The sequence below is a fragment of the Halichoeres trimaculatus genome, unplaced genomic scaffold, assembly GCF_033239565.1.
Source record: "Halichoeres trimaculatus isolate MK-OKI-2021-1 unplaced genomic scaffold, fHalTri1.1 fHalTri1_scaffold_4, whole genome shotgun sequence".
Taxonomy (NCBI): domain Eukaryota; kingdom Metazoa; phylum Chordata; class Actinopteri; order Labriformes; family Labridae; genus Halichoeres; species Halichoeres trimaculatus.
The window spans coordinates 642,307-656,434 of NW_027437182.1; the positions used below are offsets into that span (position 1 = coordinate 642,307).

At 42.6% G+C, this 14,128-nt stretch overlaps 1 protein-coding gene across 4 annotated transcripts in view; it reads right to left on the reverse strand.

Moving 5' to 3' along the window:
• Positions 1–14,128, reverse strand: part of mast2 (microtubule associated serine/threonine kinase 2) — a 195,062-nt gene that overhangs the window by 95,419 nt on the left and 85,515 nt on the right. Inside the window, exon 1 of one of the 4 annotated variants that reach the window (XM_074669036.1) lies at positions 13,095–13,283. The exons of the other annotated variants lie outside the window; for them this stretch is intronic. Coding sequence (XP_074525137.1) covers positions 13,095–13,133 — 39 coding nt within the window. The 5' untranslated portion in view covers positions 13,134–13,283. Of the gene's footprint in view, positions 1–13,094; positions 13,284–14,128 lie in introns of those variants that run through there. 4 annotated transcript variants of the gene reach the window in all.

Genomic DNA, 14,128 nt, shown 5'->3' on the forward strand with positions numbered 1-14,128 from the left:
GGTGTCTGCCCGCAGGACGGCGGATGAAAGAGAGGCGGAGGGGAAACGGAGGATGAGGAGGAGATAAAAGCGGGTCGGGCTGTGGAGCCACGCGGAGAAGGTTCTGGAGGTTCAGCCGAGATGAGAAGCTGCGAGAACGACAACACGCCACGAAACAGGCTTTAATTATGATGTGTGTGAAGGAGGAGGGTCTGAACGCCGGCTCTGAGCCGCTAACAAGCAAAACTGGGCTCATCTTTAACTCACAGCTCTGTGACTTTACATCCTCTGACAACACACGTTTGTTTGGTTTCCTTTGTGCTCACTGAAAACAGTATTTGGTGTATTCCAGGGAAAATCCCACCTGACCACGGACACTGACAAATAACAGATATTGGCGCCAAAAATCTTCTTTAAATCATGGCGTATGATCAGGTAACATCACGCGTAAAGTCCTCTATAAGCAGCAGGAAGTAGGGAAAGATAACGGGCCCAGGGTGGAGCCTTGGGGGACACCTCAGAGCACTTTTTGAGCTTTACGGGGTCGTCAAACTTTCTGATCACATTGTGAAGCTTCTTAACCGCTCTGCTTTGACAGTTTCCTTAACTAAAAGAGTGTTGATATCCGGTATTAGTCTGATATTAGCATAAAAAAAAATATCAGATTGTGTCAGCCTGCATCTAAAATCTCCGATATGAGCAGTGCAGAGCCCATGTGACCACAACAGGAACCTGTGCTAAGGCGCTAACAAAGCAGCAAAGAGTAGGAGCGGTGTCGGCGGTGGGGCAGTATTTTTTGTCGTTAAAGTCCAAAAAAGACGTTGCAGGTGTCACCAAACCGGGGAAGTTTAATGGGGCCAACATCTTAGAGTTTGAGCTACAACTCTTAATCAAGCTTTTTCCAACATCCCATACAACAAAATGACTCACAACAGTGTGTATTTTGAAATCGAAACACTGAAAACAACAACAAATCGTAGATAAACAGCTCAAAACACTGTAAACTGAAAGGGGATTCTCTTATGTCCTCACAGCGGCCGCATTCCATTTCTGATGAACCCCTCCTTGGAGCTCTGAGCTTTCATCAGTATTTAAATCAGACGGCTCATAGAGAGGAGTCGTGTCAGGTTAGTGGCTTACATCTCATGGTTTCAGACGCTGACTCCACATAAAGTCGATAAATATCTCTCATCAGACGTCGAACAGCTGATCAATCCTCCTGTTAATCACAGATCTGTTCGTCCTCTATCGATACACTCACAGGAAGCTGATTACGTCCGTTTTTCTCTCTGTTAACAGCTCTCTGTATTGTCAGAAAGTGCTGAGCAGCCACAGCCCCCTCCCTCCGCCTGTATCTGTCTCTGGATAAGCAGCAGCTGCAGTGATTTCTGCAGAGCCGGGTCACAGAGTTACTGCAGCGCTTAGCTGGAGCGGGATATCGATTCGCAGCGAGGAGCAGAGAGCGGAGGAATAAGAGGTCCAGAGAGGGGAAATCAACAACTGCAGGGAACAGAGACGTAACTCTGAAACTTTCCCTTAAACTTAGCTGACCTTCGCTTGTTTCCTCTCAGACTCACTGAGCCGAGGAGACGGTTTTCAACACGTGGAGGAAAAACAGCCCAGCTCTGATCGTCTGCTCCAAACTCCAGAGACAGACTCTGACTTTAAGACTTTATAACTCAAAACACTTCAGAGACAGGCTGCTGCAGAGTTTGGATGAAGCTAAAGGACGGTTTTCATGCTCCACACAGAGCCCCAGACCCTGTTCATGCTAAGCTAACACAGATGGACTTTCTCACTGTGCTCCAGTTCATAGCATCATGATGCTAACCTTTACGTTAGCTACTCTGTTTTCAAGATTAGCAGATCAAATATCATTAAATAGAAATAAATGTCTATGTTTTCTAACATCTGTTAAATTTTGGAGCTGATCTGATCACCGTCTGGATCCAGGACTTTATTAAAGGATTTATCACCATATGTGTGTATAACTCAACCATAAACGGTCGGACTGCTTTGCTAAACAATACAAGACAAGGTCACCATCATTTCTGACAGATGTTAAAGTACGATCCAGATCCTGGAAATATTCTGGATCCTAAGATCCAGAATATGAAACATGAACTGGGTCATTATGATTTTCAACTCTGTCAGGAAACAAATTATCGTACAAACCTGCAGCTAACACCAAATTGAAGCAGACAGTCTGCTGAAATGGAGTATAACATTAAAGTCGGACTGAAGTGTTGGTGACAATCACAGAGGTCTGAGCTCTCTGACTGCTTTTCTAGTTTAGATATTGTTTCTGCAGGATTTTACCAAAATATCTCCACAGACACCTGGATAAAAAGTGACTTCTGATAATAACTCATGATGTTGCTAGCTCATGCAAGTAAGAAAACTCAGTCCCTTCCTGAAACTACGACACAACACAGACTCTATCTATCTATCTATCTATCTATCTATCTATCTATCTATCTATCTATCTATCTATCTATCTGTCTATCTATCTATCTGTCTATCTATCTATCTATCTATCTATCTATCTATCTATCTATCTATCTATCTATCTATCTATCTATCTATCTATCTGTCTATCTGTCTATCTATCTATCTGTCTATCTATCTATCTATCTATCTATCTATCTATCTATCTATCTATCTGTCTATCTGTCTATCTATCTATCTATCTATCTATCTATCTATCTATCTGTCTATCTATCTATCTATCTATCTATCTATCTATCTATCTATCTATCTATCTGTCTATCTGTCTATCTATCTATCTATCTATCTATCTATCTATCTATCTATCTATCTATCTATCTATCTATCTATCTATCTATCTATCTATCTTTTGAGGTAGATAGATAGCTATTGGCACATTAGGGATTGAGAGGAGCACATGTAGAGAAAAGAAACTGAAACTTAAGTATCAATCTCATCACCCAAGTACTGACCAATCCTGATCCCAACGTTGGCATCAATACATCAATATTTTAGATTGATCAGCACACCACTACACACAACAATAAATATACAATATACATATTGTATAACCTCACGAGCCGCAGGTTGGCCACCCCTGGTCCAGAGCATTACAGCCAAAATACATCAGACCTGTCCATGAACGCCGGAGCAGTAATGAGTTATTCAACAGGAAGTTGTGCACCAAAAGCGCATCAAACCCCCAGAGACTTTCAAAATAAAACAAAGCGACGACAAACCAGACGGCGTTAGGATTAGTTTAACGGTGTGGTGTAGAAACAAACTCTAAGCGTTGATCTTTAAACTTTTTTCCAGTGTTTCTGATCCAATGTGCAAAACTCAATTTATATCATCAACCACGCACAAAATATATTTTTATAACATATGACGAGAGTGGATTCTGTTTGGTAAAATCTATTTTTCTTCAGCTGAAACAGGTTGTAACTTTAAGAACCGTCTCCCCCCGGCCCCCCTGGTCCCCCTGGTCCCCCTGGTCCACCCTGGTCTACCCTGGTCCCCCTGGTCCACCCTGGTCTACCCTGGTCCCCCTGGTCCCCCTGGTCGGGGTCTCACCTCGGCGGCGCTCTCAGCGCTCTCTTTGATGATGTTCAGCTTCAGACTGACCCAGCTGACCGACCGTCTGAGCGCCAGACACGTCTTCTCCCTGACAGCTCCTTCATCCGTCCTGAGCTCCAGAGGAGTTGCCATCACACACACACACACTCACACACTCACACACACTCACACACTCACACAGGCTGACGGAAACGAAACTCCAGCAGGTCTGCGGCACATTCCCCGTGAACCCGACACTCTTAACGGGGTCTAATCCATAAAGCTGATTGGCCTGTTTGCTCGTTAGCTCAGAGTGAGTTTCTCTCCTTTCCTTGGTTCCTAACCTGTGAAACCTCAGGGTTACTCAGCTCTCTGTGTCTGATGTTAACTCTGTGTGAACTGCAGACCAGGCGTTCAGGGGTTAAAGTGAAAGCTCTGTTTCAGCCCGGGAACCTCAGGGTTATCAATATTTCACAGGCCGAAAGCGAGGGGGGAGGAGAGGGAAGGAGGGAAGAGAAGGAGGGAAGGGAAGGAAAGATCTCTCTATCATCCTCACCAACAACAGACTGACAGAAGAGACTCTGAGTGAAGATGGACGACACTAATGAAAGAAGGAAAGCAGGAGAAGGTTGGATGAAAAAAACGTCTCTGCTGGTCGTGTGTTTGTCAGCGTATGATTTATGAACGCCATTACAGTCCTGAGCCGCTCTCAGACCGCCACACTCTTCATCACAGCCACGGCGTCACAGAGGCGACTCGATCGAAAGTGGAAGAAAAGTCTGACACTCCTCCAGAGACCTGGACGACACAGGTGGACGTTAGCGACCAATGAAGCCACGAAAGGAAACCTGAGGTGTCCTCCAAACCCTGAACTGTACCGCACAATATATAAAAAAAAAAACCCATCCATTTAATCTGTTACATAACCGTTATCATCCCTGTGAAGACAGACACTCTGTGAAAGTTTTCAGATCAGAAAAGTTGGTCAGCTTGCAGATAGAAACTAACATCCTGGTTATTATGAACTCAACTCTTTGACCAGGCGATGAACTTCAGTCGATGAAAGTTTGGGAAAAAGTTGATGTAACAAGCTGTACAGAAATAGATCTGAGATTTGATTTATATATACATTTTTTTAATCTTAAGTGTAGGGTAACTAAGATAAATCAAACTCTGCTCAAAGCCAGATCTCACAGCCAGTATTGGAACAAGAAGCTGAGCTCACAGCTTCTCCTGAGTTGATATGTCAGCTGATGTTTCTAAAGTTTTATAAAAGTCGTTTTATTTGACAAAACAAGAGACTGACCCTCCAAATATGTGATCAGCACATTTCCTGCATGTTAATTAGTTTTATGTTAAAGTTTTACCAGACAAAGGATTCAGAAACTCAGCAACTGACATTTTAAAAGTTAAAGAGGGGTGATTAACACTGTTTTTTAGAGCTTTATTTTGTCCCTCTGGTGCTCCTGTAGTCTCTACACGGCCTTTATGCTGCAGCTCCATCAATGAGGTTCTAGAATGTTCATCATCAAGCACAGAGAGCTTTCTGTCTTTGTGATGTCACTACATTCTGCCCTGATGATGTCACTACATTCTAGAACTCTCTGATCTCTCTGAGTGTTTTTAAAGCAAACTACAGACTCTTAGATTTTTAACCCGCTCTGACTGCTTTAATATAATCTGTGTTTGAACGTTTACCTTACTCTTATTTATATTTCTACAAGTCCAAACTTTTTAACATTAAAGAGGGATATTGTGTCTTTTTTAGTCTTTATTCTGTCCCACTGGGGCCCCCGTAATATCTTTAAATGAGTCACAGCTCATAAAAATCTCTATTTTTCTCCCCCTGACATTTTATAAACCTTTACTTTGATTTGGCTTCTGTCTCTTTAAGGCTCCCTGCTCCACAAACCCCCTACACTCTGATTGGCCAGCCCTTTAGAGGCCTTTAAGGGGTGAAACAGAGTGTTTTGATTAGGGATGGTACCGAATTAGGTACTTTAATAGATAGCGACTGAATTCTGTCAGAAGCACCAGGTACCAGTTCATGTAAAATCAAAAGGTACCTGAACGCATCCTTGTGACTGTGAGGGAGTGGAAGGGTAGCCAATTTTCCATGCTGGACATGAACACAGCATTGCAAGATGATTTAATTGAGAATAAATATATGTAGTCAAAAAAAATATGTTTTTTATTACTAAACAAATTGATATTTTTTACCACAGAAACACAAAAAAGTACCGAAAATTGGTACCACTGAGTACCGGTACCGATTGCCAGGTACCGGGCATCAGTATTGTATTGTTTCAAATGTGAAAGGAACCCATCCCTAGTTCTGATCAGTTTGATCCTGAGCCACTTGCTCCTGGTGTCTCAGCCTGTTCCTGTTTCCTCCTCTGAACCTGGAGCTCTGACTCTGGACTCTGTGTCCTGATCCCTGGATGATTAATGAGCTGTTAAACTCAGGAAAAGCTGCAGCTCACTTCTCCTTTCCTTCTTTGTTTTAAAAATTCATTAAACCCAGTTTCTTCGCTGTGTTTCTGTCAGAGGAGCAGAGAGTTTTTAGGTCGGAGGCGTCCAGGTTTCTGTCTGCACCTGAACACAATGTGGGTCAGAGGGAGCATGAATTCATGATGCTGACACCAACATCTCTCTCAGGTCTGCCTGAGATATTCAGGAAAATCCACAGCCCGCGCTGTCGACTCTTTCTTTTCACTGAGGAGGCTCCATGACGGAGAGGAGCTCCCTGAGGAGGAGGAGACGAGGAAACCTGCTGATTTCTGTGAAATCAGAGCGAGCAGACGCTGAGAGCACCAGGACAGACTCCTCTTTAAATTCCTGTGACGGCGGTTTTTGATGGAGGCAGACGCCACCTGATCAGAGCTGGACGGGCGGATGTCGGCTCGGAGGCTGGGTGAGGATGTGACAGCCAGGCGGGAACAGAGCGGGAACAGTTTCTTATCAACACAAATGATAAGATTGATTGATTCGTATCGGTGAGATGAAGAATAAACTACGGCGTCCTTCTCAAGCAGCAGAGGGCGCTATCTGCCTGATATTAATGATAAAAACATAAAATCACTTCCCCCCTGTTGAACAGTTGTAGTTACATGTACAATATGATGTAAAACTTGCAACTCCTGGTTTGAACGTTTGTCGTCTCTTTCCTCAGAGGGTCAAACCGTTGTCAAAGTAGCGATGGGCGGGACTTCCTGCTCTGCCTAACTCCATATTAGGCCACATGAAGCTAGTTTTAGTGCTCGTTAACTTGCACATTCACATGGATTGTAGTATTAGAGCTTGTGCTTGTGTCTCTGACTCTCTCCTCCCTCCTGCAGCCGTCAGTCCGTCCTGCTCTCTCCATATTTCCTGCTCTGCCCTCACTTCCTGTTTTAGAAACAACCAGGAATAGATCGACCTGCAGGTTAAGTACGCTCGCTATCTGTTTGACCTTTCACCCTTAATGCAGTTTCTCCTCAGGAGCCCTCACAGTGGGGGTCAAGAGGGGGAGGCGTGCTCTCTGTTTGGACTCTTAACAAACACACACACACACGTCTCTCCAGTCCACAGACGTCTCTCCAGTCCATTACAGCAGACTGATGGAGTCCTGATGGAGTGGGGACCTCCGACCTGGGAGCTAAAAGGACACACAAAGAGCAGAGCTCCACACGCTAACACAGCGTTGGAGTAATAATGAGGCAGAGGCTGCTCTGGTTACTGTGGATCAACACACTGAAGCATCTCACAGCCCACGCTGTGTCTACTGTTCATTTTCTTTAGCCAGAAGAAAACCTCTTCATTACTGACTGATCAAAACAACGACGGATGATAAACAGGAGACTGATCAACAATCCAGAGTCTTTATATCACAGAAAGAAAAACAGCATTATTGAACTTTGACAGTCTTCATCTCCTGAGGTTCAGGATTGACAGACAGGAAGTGTGAGCAGTAAAGAGCGCGGTGAGACATGCAGCACATGGAGATGGCTAAAGGTCACATGATCACTATACAGGCCAGACCTCTGTGATGATATGTCATGTTATGTCATGATCAAGTGGTAACCTCCGGTCTAAGAATATGAGACAGTGCTGAAGTGCTAAAGTCTGCGGTTTCTCCAGCGTCCACTTGAGGCTGGCTCTGGAAGTACAGGAAGTCACAAACACACCAAGCCAAAAAAACTGTTTTCAAAGCAGAAATTAACCTTTTTACAGCCTGGTTCAACAAACGCGCCCGTTCAGAGGATATTAAGATCAAGAGCTCACCCAATCAGAGGCACAGTTGAGGGTCACGTGACCAACAGGCGCCCTATGGCTGTAGGTGAAACCCTTGCCACTACCAATATGGCCGCTATAGCTGATCTGCTTCGTTTTCCGTTTCAGAAACAAACGGGTGACGTCGAGGAGACTATGTACATGTTTTATACAGTCTATGGTCATGTTACGTCATGTCATGTTGCATTAACTGATGTTATATTAATACATGTTATGTTATGTTGTGTCATGTTATGTCATATGTCATGCTAACATTATTTTATGTAACCTGATTGAAACATCATGGTGTGTGACTGTCACTTCAAATTATGTCAAGATGTGTCTTGTTACATTTAGTTACATTCAGTTATGTTAAGTTACTCCAAATTATGTTGCCTTACATTACAGTAAAGTAACGTTCAAATTAAGTCAGGTTAAGTAAAGGTTAGGGTTACATCACGTTGTGTCATGTCACGTCATGTTAAAGTAATATTGAGTTATGTGAAGGTGATGTCAAATAAAGTGGTTAGATTGGGTTATGTTTAGTCATGTTAAGTTTTGTCAAGTTACATCAAGTTACGTGAAAGTAACATCATGTTTCTGAAGGTTACAACAAATTTAGTCAAGTGACATAAGGTTACGTTAGGTTAAGCCATGTGAAGTGAATCAACATCCTGTTACGTAAAAGAGACGTCAAGTTACAGGAAGTTACACCACGTTAAGTGAACTAACGTCATCTTACGTAAAGGAACGCCATGTTATGTGAAGGTTACGTTAAATTAAGTCCAGTTACATAAAACTGCTTCACTTCACATCATGTTCAGTGAGCCCACGTTTCAGGGTTTCACCTAATGTTAGTGTACACCAACACTTCAGTAGATGAGAAATGAGCTAACAGCTGATCTCCATGAAGCTGCTCCAGAGGAAGTCAGGGTCATCATTTCCACGGCAGAGTCAGAAATCTTCCCTGGAACCGGCCGGGACTTCCTGACGGTCCTGCTCCCCAGAGGATCCTTTGATATGAACAGCACAGTTTCTCCAGAGGGGAAACTTTAACATGTGAGCTCCACGGCAGGCTGCGCTCTCAGAAAAGATGAATTCAGTTCAGTCAGTTCAGCCCTGCAGCCTCCGGGGGCCCAGGTTTCAGACTGCCGGTCCGGTTTTAATCCGGCCAGCCGACTGTATGTGGAGCCAACCGAGGGCATCGAGCCACAGAGAGGGATTTACAGAAACCAAACGTGCCAGAGGACGGACCCCATCACAAACACAAACACAGCAAAGCCAGACTCCACTGCTGTGTGGAGACAAACACACGAGCGTCAATCAACGCCTCAGTTTGTCCGCTTGGCAAACACCGAGGGTCCATCTGTCCTGGAGGAAAAACTCTCCTTTCAATCACTGAGGAGCCATAAAACTTCCCTTTCAGAGCAGAAAAGATGCTTTCATGATTAGGCTGCGTAAAACTGTTCATGTACGGAGGCTCACAGAGGTTTTCTGACTGTGTCAGCAGAATGACACAAGGTTCATGTTCAACAATAACTCCAGGAACTAAGGAATAAAAGCCTCCATGTTTGCTTCTCTGATCAAGTCTCTCTAACCTTTAAATGTGCATTCACATCTTCAAATGATGGAAAATCCTTGTTATCTTAAAGGTATCGACAACATGGTGAGACATTAGCAAACAATAATTTCAAAATGAAGCGTTTTAAACTTTTTTTATTTATTCTAATTTTGCAAATTTTAGATTTTTTTGGGAATGTCATTTTTTTATTTTTGCATTTTTTTGAAATGTCATTAAGTTATATAAAAAAAATGATCATTTTCATAATTTACTTTTTGCAAACGTATTAAATTTCAATTCTTTAACAAATTTTTTTTGCAAATTACAGAGTTTTTTTTTTTTTCTTTTTTTTTGTTAAATTTTGCAATTTAAAAAAAAAATACCCCCCGAAATTTAAATTCTTTTTTTAGAAGATTTTTTAATATATATTATAATATATAAATGTATTCAAGCTAAAAAACTAGACATAAAATAATAATAATAATAATAATAATAATAATAATAATAATAATAATAATAATAATAATAATAATAATAATAATTGTAATAATAACAATATTGATAATATTAATGACAATAATAATAATAATAAAAATAATAAAAAATCACATTGAGATAATTATTAACTAGATTTTAACCATGTATAGAATTGTATCCAGTATATTTTCTGTATTGTGAGGATACAGTAGATTATGTGGCTGCTGATTGACTTAAATCCAGGTAAAGGTTGCAGACCTCTGGTCTCAGTGATCTTGAGATAATTTGTAATAAAAAGAAAAAAACAAACATTGTGTTGATCTGATAAACGTTGATGGATTTGGTCTGAAGTCTGGAGGATCCAGAGATGAAACAGGTGCAGCTCACATCTCTAAAAACCCAGGTCCTCCCTCCTCCCTGCCTGCTGTCCTCGTTCCAGGTCTATTTCCTGTCCTCACAGAGTCTATTTAAACTCTGTAAACACGGGAAGAGGAACACGCTGTTTCCACATCTCTGCACACAGATTCTCCCGTCTCCAGGCAGCCTCCGAGGGCGAGGAGGGCGAGGAGGGCGAGGAGGGGCTGCTGGGAAAGAGGTTATCTGAGGCTGGCTCCAACCAAACACAGCAGAGGGGGGGGGGGGGTGCTGTTTGCTGAGTCAGCACCAATAACACGTTTCCATCTCCTCCTCGAAGCCTCAAGCTTCAGATCAACTTTACACAGAAAGAGGAGCGTCTGATTAACGAGCTGCTGGCGTTTCTCCTCGTCTCTGCTCCTCCTCGTCTCTGCTCCTCCTCATCTCTGCTCCTCCTCGTCTCTGCTCCTCCTCGTCTCTGCTCCTCCTCGTCTCCGCTCCTCCTCGTCTCTGCTCCTCCTCGTCTCTGCTCCTCCTCTTCAAAGCTCCGAGCTTTGGTAAACAGCTTTTATTTCCTCACACCTTCCAGGACGACGTGTGTTTTCTGTTCATTTAAGCTTCAAATAAAAGTCAACACGCAGAGAGGAAGCTCTGAGATACCGTTTCTAATTAATCCCATTAACGAGCAGGTTTGCTTCATACCACTGCTTTTAGATTACGCTGCTTTACATAATTCCTGAAAACCAGCGTGTTTCATGTTCAGTCTCTTGTTAAAAACCACAGGATTAAAACTGCAGACAGTTATTACCATAAAACGCTCCAAAGACAAAACACACTGCATGTTGTTAGTCATGGGGTCAAACGTTTGGTTTTTCTGACGGGGTTTTCTCCCTGTCTGCTTCTTGTTTCTACTCTGAATATCTCTGTGACCCTGATGGAGACCCTGGGGGAGGTGGAGCATCCAGTCCGACCCAGCAGCACCAGGCCCCTCGCCCCGGCTCTGCGTCCCTCCTCCTCTTCCTAACATCTCTTTACAGCTCCTCCTCTTTCTGTCCTCATGAAGTCTGAGGATCAGGGGGAGGTGGAGCGTACAGTTTTACATGACAGGGACAAACTCCAGTCCAAACAGGTTTCTGGTTCTGGTTCTGCTTTCTTTGACCCATTTCTTACACCTCTCTGCAACTTCTTCTCTTTCCACATCCTCTCTCTGTTTCCCACCACAATCAGGGAGTAGGGGGGAGGTGGGGAAGGTGGAGCGTGCAGTTTCCTATTTCTTGTCCCATGTTGGTATGATGGCGGTGAAGACGACCAAAACCAGGTGTCAGGTGACTGGGCCAAGGTTTTCCAAGGTGTGATGTTAATAACTGGACCAACAGGACCAGAGGAAGGTACGCACTGCCTGACCCTGTTGACATGTGGGCTCCTGACCCCCGTACAGATCCTAAAGTCTGGGTTGGAGAGACTGACTGATTGAGTTGGTGGTCCCAGACCAGCTCATCTGGATTAAAGTCATTCAGGAGCCACAAAATCTACTTTATCTTCACAATAAAACAATAAAGTGGATAACATTCTATGAGACGTTAAAAATCAAACTGTAGTTTCGAAGTCTTAGTTTTTTGTTTTTTGTTTTTTAAATAAAAAATATTTTTTTTAAATGTTCAAATTGAAATAAAAAAATCCACAATAAAAAATTGAACTTAATAAATTTGCAAAACTTTTGGAATTTTAAAAAGTTGCAAATAATTAAAAAAGTTAAGAAAATTTTTTTATAGTAATATTACAAAAAAAAAAATTGAATTATCTGTTATCTAAAAAAAAAAAAGTATGATTTCTTACATGTTGAAATTGATTATATCGCTCAACTAACTTTTTTTTTTTTTTTAAATCAGTATTTTCTTCCAGATGAGTCTTTTTGTAGATGTAGTTCTCTTCCCAGGGCTGTAAAACTTGAGGTTAGCCACAGGTTATGTTTGTTTATGTTTATGATTCTCATAAAAATATATAAAAACTCAAATAATTAAAATTAAGTTAATGTGCTAAAAAATAAAACAAAAATAATAAAAAAAAACAAATGGGCCATTTTGTTCAAAGTTATGAAATTGTAAATGTGATGTCTAGTTTTTGTTTTCAAATAAGTTTGCCAAAAAATTATGGAAAAAAAATCTAAAATTGCAAAAATACATTCATAAAAAAAATAAATAAAAAATGCCCAAATTTCAAAAATTCATATAAAATATATAAACATTCAAATAATTCAAAATAAGTAAATGTGCAAAAAAATAAAAATATACAAATTTATTTTTTTAATGCAAAAATGTCCATTTAAAATTTTTAAAAAATTGGAAACAAATTTCAATTAAAAAATGAAAAAATAAATAAATAAATAAATGATACCTGAATCTGACAACATCTATTTTATTTTATTTTTTAACTCATCATTTTTTGTTGTTTTCTAATATCTTACTACATATCAATCATGTATATTAATCCGGCACGTTGTCAGTTAAATGAATTAAAATCAGTATTTTCTTCCAGATGAGTCTTTTTGTAGATGTAGTTATCTTCCCAGGGCTGTAAAACTTGAGGTTAGCCACAGGTGCATGGAAAGTTGGTGGATGTTGATGTTGTAGGAGGTGAAGTAGAGCGGTGGCAGGCTTTATTGACAGATGGGATGAAGATTTAGTTCAACTAAATGTTAACGCAGGATTTTATTTAGTGTCAGTGTCTTTAATCATCAATACTCTCTGTAACGGAGTGAAAGAGTTCACCTCAACAAATAATCTAAGCGCAGAAAACACTCGTTGCCTTTTCTTTCCCACATTCTTTTCTTCAACCTTTCCCAAAACCAGCGGCTACGAGTCGAAACCCCCAACGTCTGACCTTTGACCCCTGAGGAATCCCAACAAATCCTCAACACGCTGAGTCTTACCTGCAGCCCTCTCCTCCTCAGGATGCTGGAGTCGTCCATGACGCCGCCTCAGATAATCTTTGATTTTCCTTTTTGGTTTTTGTTTCACACAAAGCTTCAAAGTTCAGGCACTTTGTCAGGAGTCCAAACGCCGCAGGGAGTCACATCATCGCTCCCTCGCTCCTCCTCCTCCTCCTGCGCCGGGGACAGGATGAAAGCCTGTTCTCCTGTGTTTCCCAGGATGCACTTCTCTTTTCAGGAGCATAAAGAGCTCGAGTGTTGGTTTCTCTGATGCTTCAAATGAGTCGAAATGAGAGCGAGGTCAAACTGAGGAGGAGCGACGCTTTAGGAGGAACCATGGAGGAGGTTGGACGGTCCACCGAGCAGCACGTGTTGTTTTCGGCTGCTCCTTCATTCATCCGCTCGGCGTTGGACACACCCCTCCACCTCCCTCTCGTCCTCTCCTTTTTTGGGCTCCTTGCTCCCTTAAGGCACTAGTCCAAAGGAGACTCCGCCGCGTCCATTATTCATGGGAAACTCGCTCCTGAAATTAATGATGCTCCGCGGCCTCAGGGGGTGGATGGAGAGGATGAAGAGGATGGAGAGGATGAAGAGGATGGAGGAAGGCACCAGCTTGCAGCCCTCTGGCCTGATCAGCATCAGAGCGAGGTCCCAGAAACCACACACACAGGAGGAGGAGGAGGAGGAGGAGTCCGGCGTGGGTTTATTTTGGACGCAGCGGCAGAGGAAGGTGTCTCCTCCTCCCTCCTCTCATTCACTTTTCTCCTGGCGTTGCTTTGGAGACGTGGAAGGGAACCCACAGCGAGACGATCACACACGCCGCCCACGCTCAGAGCGGCTGGAGGCGCACGGCGCCTGGAAACAGGAGCTGGTCTGTTTGCTAGCAGCGCTCCACGGAGCGAGGAGGCTCCCCACAGCCGCCCCGCGAGCTCCAGGAGTCACACACACACACACACACACGCCGCTCACACACTCTCATCTCACAGCTCTCCTCCTCATCTCTGGAGCCACGACGCTTCAGAAGGAGGCGACGG